The 12,602-nt window shown below is 40.1% G+C and overlaps 2 protein-coding genes across 3 annotated transcripts in view; one reads left to right on the top strand and one right to left on the bottom strand.

Moving 5' to 3' along the window:
- Window positions 1-4,765, top strand: part of LOC117409550 (diacylglycerol kinase theta-like) — a 146,279-nt gene extending 141,514 nt beyond the window's left edge. Inside the window, exon 23 of the mRNA XM_034015784.3 lies at window positions 2,208-4,765. Coding sequence (XP_033871675.3) covers window positions 2,208-2,309 — 102 coding nt within the window. The 3' untranslated portion in view covers window positions 2,310-4,765. The remainder of the gene's footprint in view (window positions 1-2,207) is intronic.
- A 498-nt stretch (window positions 4,766-5,263) lies between these two features.
- LOC131699525 (solute carrier family 49 member A3-like) overlaps window positions 5,264-12,602 on the bottom strand; it is a 33,905-nt gene continuing 26,566 nt past the window's right edge. For both annotated transcript variants that reach the window (XM_058996607.1, XM_058996614.1), the window contains 2 exons: window positions 6,646-6,740; window positions 5,264-5,758 (listed from right to left, as the gene is read on the bottom strand). In XM_058996607.1, coding sequence (XP_058852590.1) covers window positions 5,586-5,758; window positions 6,646-6,740 — 268 coding nt within the window. In that variant the 3' untranslated portion in view covers window positions 5,264-5,585. The remainder of the gene's footprint in view (window positions 5,759-6,645; window positions 6,741-12,602) is intronic.

Raw genomic sequence — 12,602 nt, forward strand, 5'->3', positions numbered from 1 at the left:
GCTCCACAATTAACATCTTCATCTTTTCAGATGTAAAATTAACTACACTGGCACTGTAAATGGGGGGGACCCATGGACCCCATGGGAGGCCTGATAGGTCCCAATACGCCTTGCGCGTAGGAAAATGCACACCATTGCGTAACCTATAGAGTCCACTCACTATTTTCTGTAGGAGTCTAAACCTGACACCTGAGGTTTCTAACTGTCTACATGCAATTACATTTTTTATATTAAACTGAAATAGTAAACTTAAAACGGTACAGCAAAATTACTTTTGTGCTTCTTTTTTTATATATATATAAATATACATATACCAAAACAGTGTAACCTTGTGCAAATAAATATAGACATCAATAAAAACGATATATTGCCTATTTAACATTATCTTGGGTGTTTAAATACATCGCACAGACTCTCACATCTCTATTTGTATTTCATTACTGAAGGTTTTTTCAATGTGTTCCAAAAACTTTAGGCCATGTTTTACTAAACATTTTGAAACTTAATAATGAAACAATAACACAGTATATTCCTAATAAAGTTGATTTCTTACCTGTAAACAACAGGAACACGCTTAAAGTTTGGAACTCGCTGTCTGGAGCTTGGTGGTGTTTGCATTATTGTCTTTACACTATGGTTTGAGGTGGAAGCTACATCTGCATCTTTAAAGTGGACGGAAGCTGAAAGAACTTTTTAAAATCACCCTTTTCTTATACCAGTACAGTATTTTAATAGCAAAACTATATTTATCTTACGCATTAAAATTGTGTGGAAAACCTCAACGTTTCTAGAAATATATATTGAGTGCAATTCTCATACCTCCCATTTAGATTAGCATTATTCATTATTTGAGTTTATTTTGTTTGCTGTGTAAGTTACCTGTAGATTTTAAGACTGTCTGATACAAGTTCAACTTATCCAGCAGTTGGGGTGTGCTTAATGTCGTGCTTTAGGTTAATTACGCATGAGGCTTTCCGAATGCTCTCTATTCACCCACAGAAGCAGGTGTGTGCAAATAACTTCTCCTTATGTATATTTATTTTTCCCTTACAAACATATGTTGTGTACTACTTAGTATTGTAGTAAATTTGTTTAATATCCAATTAAAAGGAAACATCTTTATTTTTATTTAATATCAGTTGTAACACAGCAGGGAGGGGGTTAATCCTCCCTGCATGAAAAAAACATGTGTGAATGCACATTTGTTTTAATTGAATTGTTTTGCTTTTACTGTTTAATTTAATTTGTTAATTGTTTTATTATTAATTATCCCCTGCACCTGGTAATTATTGTTAAATAAGAACCAGGTGCAGGGTATTTAAAGAGGGCAGTCAGTTTGCTCAGGGCTGCTGAGGAGACAGAGGCAGAAAAGGTGCTCTGCTTCCAAGCAGTCGTAAGTGTGTACAGTGTAAACCTGTGTGGTTTTGTTGGAGTTGTGTAGCAGGTAAACGGCTTAGTCGTCCTGCCATTTAGTTTAGGTTCCGTGTGTCTAGTTAGTGCTCGTATAGAGCTAGGTGTTTGTTTTGTTTAGTTTTGTTTTTGTGTGATTATTAAAAATAGCGCGTCAGCGCTTTAAACTCCATTTCTGTGTACTGGGTCGGTGTTTTAAAGGGGCAGCGAACCCGACTGAGTTGCAGCTCGGTTACACAGTATTATTTTCTTCCCGAAGCCCTGCTCATTGTTTAAACTGCCACTTCAAAAGTGTCAGCCTTATCAGAATCAGAGTGTTGAAATTTAGCCCAGTGGAATTCACAGAGGTGTATAGAAAGACAAGATGTTTTTTGAGAGATATTGAGATTTTGATAAACAGTTTCTGCTTTCCAGCTAGCGCTACTTCACAGGTGCCTTGAAGAGCTAGTAAAAACAAAAATGTAAAAAAAAATACTGGAAATACAAAAATTATGCTACATAACAGAATTCAAATAGTATAAATTATACTAAACTAGAAAATGTGGTGGGGGGTTAAAAGCAAAACCATGCCTGGGGACATCGTGTTATCAAGAAAATGGCATTTCTGATAGAATGGTTTGTAAACATGAAGTAAAATGGATGTGTAAAGAAATAGCTGTATAATTTGATATAGCCAGAGGTTAAAACAATGCGGTAAAATGTATGTGTTCATAGTTAGTTTATTAAACCTAAGCTCTTTCTCAAATGTAAATGCTGACCTAGTTTTTTCTCCTTTGCTGTTGTATTTCACTGACAAGGTTCACATGCTGAGGAAGTCCAAGGTGAAGCAGAAGAAGCAATCAGGGAGTCTGAAAGAGTCGAGAACGGACAGCCTAACACTTTCCGAAGGAGTAAACTGAACACTAGCGGAGTCTTTCAACCCCATTGGTTTGAGAAAAAAAATTGATTGTTATTACTGATTGTGGAGACTTCAACAAAAGGACAGAGGACATCTAAGGCCAAAGGGATTACTGTAGGTCATTTCAGCCATCTCTCATTATTTTATAAATCTTTCTTTTATTGTCCATGCCTTCAGTACAAAATACCAGTATTTTCAGACTAGGTATGGCTTAAAATGGTCAACTTGTTCTGTAATGGCCACCATTAACTCCAGGTGTTTTCTTTCTTTTACAAAGCTGATGTACAAATTACTCAATACCTGTATAATCAGGGTTTCAGTCATTTGAAAAAACAAGAATGTTAAATGATTGATTAAAACCCTAGTTCCAGTAAAGTGTTTACAGTAAAATCCCAATGGACAATTCATAAGGAAGCACAGTGCAAAAAAGGCTTTTATTTGAACTACACACAATGTTGTACTGTATAGTGCCTCATACCAGAGCACAACACCTTCACATTACTGTAGGTGCTGCTCTATTTCATTTCCCCTTTGCTGTATTTGAAATCAATCTCCAGAACAGATGTGGCTTCTACCTAACAGTTTGCAGCTTTATAAATGTTGTTTTCAAATGTAACTAAAAATTAAAATGTAGGGCCCTTTGGAACAGCACTCATGAACCTAATGAATATGTAGGTGCCCCTTTTGTGCACTGCAAATAGAATACAATAATAACAAAAAAATACACTTTAGAATTACAGATGAAATACTGAAATAAAATGCATGAAACTTGTAAACAATAACACAGGTTTTACTGTACTGCCTTCAACAACCCTTCAAGCGGGTTCAGAGCAACGCACCTTTTCAGGTGTGTTATTGCACTTGTAAAATGGCTTGTGGTGTACGGATATAAAACTGATTTTCCTGGTTTGGAATTAAATGAGAGCCTGACCAATTTTTGTAACTATTTTATAATATAATTTATGATTTTATAAAAGATATTGGTAAAAAAGTTAACCCCATTACTTTTCACAGGCACTCCTCGTTTCAAGAATATCATTTGTACAAAAAAAAAAAACTGCCTCTAACATTAAGCACAATCTACTGTTAGTTTTATAGTTTAACTGTTAAAAAAAACATGCCATCCCTCCAACCCTAACCAATAGTGCCCTTTTTGCATCAAGCATGTATGTACCAAATAAAGTATAGAATATAAAGGACTGCTGTGAGTTGAGCCTTAAGTACACATAACAATAAACCTTGAAATTACTTTTAATGTGTTCCCCAAAACTAAAGATTACTTAAAAATTAAGCATGTGACACCCCTGGTTTATCAGGCCATATATGTGAATGTTCAGCTTTCTGTGCATGTTATAGTAGTGACCTTGCCTGAAAGCTTTAGAGAGATATATCATTTGGGACATCCTTTGCCCAGGATAAGACCAGTCTTGTTTCTTCTTGGTTTGTGCTTAACATATAATAGTGGAGCTACAGTACCCACACCTTACTTCAGCTTACATTTAAAAAGTACAGTATTTCCAAGGTTTTTTTTTTTTTTTTTGCTCGTCGGGAAAAGCAAATCGGATATAGTTGTTTCTGGTTTTACCTTGTGAATGATATTATGTGCCAGGACAGTTTGTTTAAAAACGCTGTATATTTGTTGGTGTGCCTCATTTCTCATTGCCCTCTGAGTGCAAATGCCTCCTACCCAAAGGTTTCTACACCCCAAAGACTGCAGACATTAGAAAAGGGGGTGCACTTGAAAGAAAAGCTCCCTAAATATTTTCAGCATCATAGCATCAAGTGTCAGTGGTTTGACAAGCTTGAGCCTCAGAACACACTGTATCCATAAGCCTTCCCTACTCTGCTTGCTTGCTTTCTGTATTGTACAGTTGTGATGGTATTTGTGTAGACACCTTAAGGTACTGAATCACACTTAGTAAATGTTGTGTAGCTTTTGTGTTTCATGGGGGAATCTCGATCCTGGAGGCGGCCTCTGCTTAGTGTGCATTATTGTGACGTTAGTGGTCTGTTATTCCACTTAGTGCCTCATATGTGCATATAATAATTATATATTTATATCTGTATATTGTAATTGTCTCTGAAACAGGGTCTTGCTCATATAACTAATGTGTCGTTTTCAGGTTTTGACCAGTGTAAGCTTATGTGCCTCAAGTTCAGAGCTAATGTATATCTGTGTTTTGTTGTTTCTGTAAAACCAACACTTTTCCAACAGACCACAGCTTTGTTTCACAGATACTGACCAATTCAAGCTCATCCTCAGAACAGATTTGTATATTTTGGCAGAAATGTTATTTGGTTTAATGTTTTGTTTCTCTTTTAACTGTAAAACATGCACTGAATGTGTAACAATAAATTCTGGGTTTATGTAGTTGTGTACATGTTATGTATAACAAGAATCTGTCAATTAAAAAAATATGTATTTAAATGTTTGAGAAAATATAACTGGGAATTTAACTGTTGACTTCAGTTGTTTTGTTTCTATATTGCAAATGCTACAAGTATAAAAATAATGTTTTTGACTATACCGAAACACTGCTGTCACATCTGCCAAAACTGTTTAATAATTTTTAAATACTGCAACACCCTGATGCAAGACAAACTGAATAATTTAGCCATTCTCCATGTTCATCAAGAAAGATAAGCAGCAGTCTTGATGCAAATCTTATAATGTAAGTGTTTTATTGAGGACATTCATTTACATGCATTCATTTACTGCTAGTGTACACTGGTAGACCCCACAGTCCTATGAAAAATGGTCATACATATTTTCAACACACAAAAATGAATCCCCCCCCCCCCCCCCCACCACCACCACCACCATTTTAGCCGTGGTTGTACCTATGGTAAGAAATATCAACGTTTCACAGTAGGATTAAACAAGTGTTAAAAAAGACTTTACAACAGTTGTGTTGCAGAGAGTAAAACACCCAATGAGGACACTGCTTCTCTGGAATGCAAGCAGGGTAGGTGACCTTAACTTTCCCAGTCCAGTCCAAGTCAGCAGGGGCAATTAAAAAATGTAAGTATGTGTTTGAACAGTCTAGCAATGGAATGAATTAGAAGAGCCCAGTTTGCCTATCCTTGGTAGAGCGTGCTTGTAATCATACTATACTCATTATAGGAAATGTGAGCACTGAATAACCTTGACATATTTCAGTGTGCTGATGAAGTACCATTTTTTGCCTTGAGCTAAGACAATAAAAAATTTACAAAACTGTATAAATAAAATAACCTACACAAAAGGGTTTTCAATAAAACCAAGTGAATTGAGATCCTATGCCTGCAGTAACTCTGGCTCTGCTTCATTATCTATTCCATTATTCTGTTCAATGGCCTGGCTGTTGGTTGCCAGTGCTTCTTCTTTGAGTCTTTTGTATTCCGTGTGGAAAAAGATCACAAAAAGGCAGGCGCCAGCAGAGCAAAAAGCTGCCATCACAAGGGTTGGGACTGGAACAAAACAGAAAGAAAACACTTAGTGATGACTGCTGACCATGTTATGAAGATTTAGGGAACTACCTGGTATTACTTCAATTAATTTTTAGTACAATAAAGTATTGTATTCATACTGTACTACACGTTGACATTGTAAAAGCATAGCAAATGTACAGTAAATCACAAAGCTTATGTTAAGAAACTAACAGTCCCATTCAAAATGTGTTAATTTATTAAAAACATGCCTTGTTAAATATGGTTTCAAAGTACCAAGGCATACAATATCCAAACACAAATGAATATACATCTCTCAACTTGGAACTGGAATAAAATCAGAACAAGTGATTCATTGCCAATTTATGGAAATGGGACATTTCTTTATTATTTTACCACTAAAAGATATGTTTCTGAAATGATGACATGTATACAACATTAAACAATACTCAGCATTTATTCATCTGTCCCATTACTTGTTGCAGCACACGCAAATTCACCCATTAGAAATAGGTGAAAAAGTAAGATCCTGCCTTTCCAACTCAGTGCAATGACTTTAATATGCTGAATACAACATATAAACAGTATAAATCTAAACTATTTTGTAAATTGAGAAGGTGGCTGTCTGTGTCTGGGACAGTTGTCCCTGCAGTTTCATCAGGTGAAGCTGGCACTTGAGCTGTCTCTACGTCAGAAGAAACTGTCTAATGTTTCTAACGGGTGTAACAGTTCATTGTTACATGATATTTTTTATGGTGATACTCGACCAAAAGCTTTACATCGTTACCTGTAGTCCACCAAATGGTTCCTGAATGATGGATAACTTGTGGTTCACGGTTCATATGTATACTTGTTATTTCTTTATTTACTTTAACATGGCTGAAATAGGTGAGAAAGTAAGATCCTACCTTTCCAACTCAGTGCACAGGTGTATTGCGGATCATCAGCCAGCTTCTTGGTTAACAGTTGAAAAAGCATGATAAAGATAATGCCCTGTATCTGTCTGTGGAGGCAATGCAAATTTTGTGGATAGATACAGCATCGGATACAAACCTGGTTTTGATTTGTGTTGTAAATTGTCAGGATTGACCACATACATGATTATTTTTTGGTTACGACATGGCACTGGTCTTGTAAATACATTTGAATATCTGGCTGACTTTATACTTTCAAAAATGTGACATTTTAAATCAGTAGATGGTTGATATACAAAAAATACTGTATGCCAAATGCCAAAAATTACAACTGTGAGAAACAGCCCCAGGCGCTTTTTCTTCCCTAAAGGCCGCTACACACCAGACACGATGCGACAAAATGAATAGAACCTACTCGGCACGACAGGCGACGTTGCAGCAACACAAAATCAATAGGATTTAATTCTATTTTTTGTGATTTCTTTGTGCGGCAACTAGGGAATTGACCAATCAGACAACAGCTTCAACAGCACGGTCCACCAGGGTGAAGCAGTATCCAAAACGACAGAAAAAAATACTGTTGAAAAATACCCAGAGCTTTATGGCAAAGATCATCACAATTACAAAGATAAAGAGATGAAAGATAATATATGGGAGTCCATTTCTAAGGCACTGGATAAGCCTGGTATGTGGGATTTATTGTCATAAGTGTTTAAATACCGTCAGAGAAGACACTCATAATTTCCAAATCATGTTGTTGAACAGATTCCCCCAATAGTACTCAAAGAAATGAAAGAAGTTATTTACAAACCGCTAACCAAGTTCATGCAACAGTCTCTTGACACAGGGGTTGTACCGACAGACTGGAAAATAGCAAACGTAAAACCGATCCACAAAAAGGGAGACAAAACCGAACCAGGTAACTACAGACCAATAAGCCTGACTTCCATTATATGTAAACTTATGGAAACTATAATAAGATCCAAAATGGAAAATTACCTATATAGTAACAATATCCTGGGAGACAGTCAGCATGGTTTTAGGAAAGGGAGATCGTGTCTAACTAACCTATTTGACTTTTTTGAGGATGCAACATTGAAAATGGATAACTGCAAAGCATACAACATGGTTTATTTAGATTTCCAGAAAGCTTTTGACAAAGTCCTGCATAAAAGATTAATTCTCAAACTGAACGCAGTAGGGATTCAAGGAAATGCATGCAAATGGATTAGGGAGTGGTTAACAGGTAGCAAACTCGTTAAATTTGCAGACGACACAAAAATAGGAGGAGTGGCAAACACTGTTGAAGCAGCAAAGGTCATTCAAAATGATCTAGACAGCATTCAGAATTGGACAGACACATGGCAAATGAAATTTAATAGAGAAAAGTGTAAAGTACTACATGCAGGCAATAAAAATATGCATTATAAATATCATATGGGAGATAGTGAAATTGAAGAAGGGAACTATGAAAAAGACCTAGGAGTTTATGTTGACTCAGAAATGTCTTCATCTAGACAATGTGGGGAAGCTATAAAAAGGGAAGCTATAAAAAAGGCCAACAAGATGCTTGGATATATTGTGAGAAGTGTTGAATCAAGGGAAGTAATGTTAAAACTCTACAATGCATTAGTAAGACCTCACCTAGAATATTGTGTTCAGTTCTGGTCACCTCGTTACAAAAAGGATACTGCTGCTGTAGAAAGAGTGCAAAGAAGAGCAACCAGAATTATCCCGGGTTTAAAAGGCATGTCGTATGCAGACAGGCTAAAAGAATTGAATCTATTTAGTCTTGAACAAAGAAGACTACGCAGCGATCTGATTCAAACATTCAAAATCAATGTCGACCCAGGGGACTTCTTCGACCTGAGAAAAGAAACAAGGACCAGGAGTCACAAATGGAGATTAGATAAAGGAGCATTCAGAACAGAAAATAGGAGGCACATTTTTACACAGAGAATTGTGAGGGTCTGGAACCAACTCCCCAGTAATTTTGTTGAAGCTGACACCCTGGGATCCTTCAAGAAGCTGCTTGATGAGATGCTGGGATAAATAAGCTACTAACAACCAATCGAGCAAGATGGGCTGAATGGCCTCCTCTCATTTGTAAACTTTCTTATGTTCTTATGTTCATACCAGTCTTAATCATAGATTTGTCAATATCAATTTTTAATAGTTTTATAGATCTGGCAGTTCCCTATCTACGAAATGTAACCATTACCTAATGGATATTTAACCTTTAATACCATATAACCTGAATAGATGTATCAACACACCCGCCCCCGAGGGCATAAGACTGCTGACACAACATTGTCATAATTTTTCTTTTCACCGACCTGAAGCAGGAGAGAGATCTACAAACAGATAAATGACACGCTATCTGACTTTATCACTTGTGTTTTACACTTATTGTGATTATTTTACATGCTTGTAGTAATTACTACTTTCACGTATTGTGCACTCAGACATGGTTTTTCATGAAGTCCCTTAGCGGCCTTGTGCCCCGCATCAAGCCAACGGCTCAGCTGCCACGTCCGCGGGATCGAACACCTTAAGTTGGCTACTTAAGCTGCTAGCTTCGGTTGAAGCTTCAAAATAAAAAAATCGTTTTTTTGTTATAAAAACCAAATCTAAAATAACGGTAATTGTTTGGTTACTGTATTGTGTGAGGAAAATTGTTTTTCTCTGTGTGTATTTTCAGTTTTTTCCAGAGAAATACTAATGCGGCTGCCGGGCTCAGCTGTCCCGCATTAGACCAAGACGCACGCATGGGTCAAGCTGCTTGCAGTTTCCCCCACAGTGTCTCGTTGCCGCATTAAGATCTGCTTGCAGAATTAGTGTGAAGACTGTTAGGGCTCTAGCAGTAGGCTTTCCTCGGTTTTTGAACTGTTTGTTAGCCAACATATGTGGGCATCCCTATATCACTCCTGTGGTAACTGTAGGTCCCAGACCTGCTCCTGTTCCCACCAGTACTTTGCCGATTCACTAATAGTCGCTGGGCTCAGCTCTGCTTCGGGTCTGATTGCTCGCAGTCCTTCCCGCAGTGTTTCATTGCCGCTCTGGTTTCTGCTCGCAGTGCCACTGCGAAGGCTGTCAGGGCTTAGACAGCAGGCTTCCTCTAGTCTTATGGCTGTGTTTGGTTAAGCCAGTAGCTATACAGGTGGTCATCCCTGTATATTGCTTCTTCAGTAACTGTAGGTCACTGATCTACCACCATTCTTAGTGAACAAGGTTACTGCAACAGTAATGTACCGTGCCTTGCACCATACCGTTTGCACCGTACCGTGTGTACCATGCATTGTGCACCGCACCGTGATATCACCGTACAATGTGTGCCGTGCCGTACAAATAATTTTCTGCACAGTACTGTACTAGTGCGTACACTGTGCAGGTACTTAAAAGTAACCAAGGCTAAACAGTACCATTCCTGGTCTAGTATCAGTGGATCTGGTCAGAGTGACTTGCCACTGTTGACGTATTACAGTGCACTGTTCAGTAGTCTTTTTTGGTTATTAGTACTATACGCTATACTGTTATAGTAATTACAGCTGAGCGTATAGTATGTTTATGTTTAAATTGTACACCACTGTTGTTACATTATGCCAGGGTTTCATTCTTGCGATATATGCAAGACGTCCCTCCCCATGGAGGGAGGCATGGCAGATGTGCTGCCTGTTTGGGTCCGGAGCATGTTAACCACAACTCCTGTGAGTTCCGTACATCTTTTTCTAAGGGCACGCTGGAGAAACGAGTGTCTCACAGCTCTGTAGCATGATTTTCATCCATTCCACCTTGACAAAGCTCCCCTTCATCCTCAGGTCAAAAAGAGAGGGTTGTATCCTCCCCTGAGGGCTCTGTGCCTAGGGAGAAAGAAAACCACCGGTTTCATAAATGAGAGAGCTCCGAGCTGCTGGATATGCTCTGGGAGGCGGTCTCCCAACAGGGCAACGTGTTAGCTGAGCTACTGCATGAGCGCACTGCTCCACTTGCTCCCTCTGTGCCTTTACAGCAACAGGGAGTAGCACACGTAGAATGGCAGCAAGAAGATCTGCTGTCTATCGCCGTCTCGGAGGACGATCAAGAGTTCCCCTCTGAGGAGGGAGACACAGATAGCAACACCAGTAGCGCATATGTCACTGTCAGCAGAGCTTATGCCACTGATTAAGAGGGCCACTGACGTCTTACAGGTCCCATGGCCTGTAGATGACAAACAGAAGCACTCTCAAGTGTCTCCTCCAGTACACCTTTATTTTTCTTTTCAAGGTCCACTCATCCTGGGGTCACCCGGCTACAGCGCCTGCTGCTTCATGTTCCTTGGGGACGCTGTACAGTTTGCATGAGGTGGAAAAGCTTGGCTTGGCTAATTTTCCTCCAGTAGATGCAGCTATTGCATCACTGGTACAAGCTCCAAAGGTAGCGCTTTTGAACAAAGATGCTACCTGCCCGAATAAACAATGCAGGGTTTCGGAGACGATTCTCAAGAAGGCTTACTCAGACAGTGGATTCGCTGCACGACTGGGCAACTACAACAGTATCTTGATAGCTTACCAGAACTGTTTGTTAAAGTTTCTATCATAGAGCCACAGACCCACACCACAGCAGCTCGAGGAGCTGCGGTTGGTGAATAAGAACCTGCTCTATATACCAAAGTTCAACGGGCAGGCAGTGGGCAGGAACCTTGCTGCGTTAGTAGCCACAAGAAGGCAGCTCTGGCTGTCCCAAGCACATATAGCGGATGAGGTCAAGGCACCATTGCTGGATGCTCCCATTACTCCAGGACACACTTTTGCTCCTGCAGTGTATGATATGCTGCAGCACTCTCACCATGAGCGAGAGTCTACAAAGGAATTGGTGCACCTGCTTCCCAAATGGCCGCCTCCAGTATGTAGACCTGCACCAAGCTGGTGGCCAAGGTTCCAGCAGCCTCAGAGAAGGCACAGCTGCTGCACAGTCAAGACTTTGAACCTCTGTATCTGTCGATTAGAGGTTGACAGGGTGGGTTGTGAGAACCCCCTCTGACTTTAGCAGGAGCCGGCTCAAAGAAAAGTTCATAGTTGTGACATTTTAGCAGCTCCTGGGCTTGATGGCAGCAGCTTCCCAGACTCTTCCTTTGGGTCTTCTGCACATGCGCTCTCTCCAAGCCTGGTTCAACAGCAGGGTTTTTCAGCCCGCATTGAACCCAGGCCACCTGTTAACTGTGTCTCGGCACTGTCTGCAGGCACTATCCTGGTGGACACAGCCTGCTCATCTGTGCTTAGGCGTAGCGCTGGGCAGCATTACCAGAAGGAAGGTTATCACCATGGATGCATCCAGCCTCGGCTGAGGTGCAGTCTGTAACGGAAGGGGAGCACAATGAGTATGGAAACCCCCATGGCAGGGTCTCCATATAAATATTTTGGAGCTGCAGGCAATGTTTCTAGCCTTTCAGAATTTTTTTACAGGTTCTGAGGAGACACGTGCTTGTCCGTTCGAACAACACTACCATGGTGGCTTACATAAACCACCAGACGGGACTGCAGTCTCCATCGGGCAGCCCGCAAGCTGTTGCTTTGGGCGCACCATCACCTCCTCTCACTGCAAGCAGTACATCTGCATTGGGCAGCAGACATCATTTCAAGGGCAGTCCCCAGTGCCTCAGAATGGAGGCTTCACTCAGAAGTGATGAGCCTCATTTGGCAAAGATTCGGGAGAGTACAGGTGGACCGTTTTGCTTCCCAAGAATCAACCCATTGTCCCCTCTAGTCCTCCATAACAGGAGCCGGGGACCCGCTGGCAATAGATGCCTTGGCACACCAGTGGCTGAGGCAGCTTCTGTATGCCTTTCTGTCACTCGTGATGCTTCCGCTGTGTCTGAAAAAGATCAGACATGCCAGCCATGGAGCTTGCTGAAATGCCACGACCTGCTCAGTCAGGCGCAGGGGGGCATTGTGGCATCCCGACGCATCGAGCCT

This window comes from Acipenser ruthenus, chromosome 2 (assembly GCF_902713425.1).
Source record: "Acipenser ruthenus chromosome 2, fAciRut3.2 maternal haplotype, whole genome shotgun sequence".
Taxonomy (NCBI): domain Eukaryota; kingdom Metazoa; phylum Chordata; class Actinopteri; order Acipenseriformes; family Acipenseridae; genus Acipenser; species Acipenser ruthenus.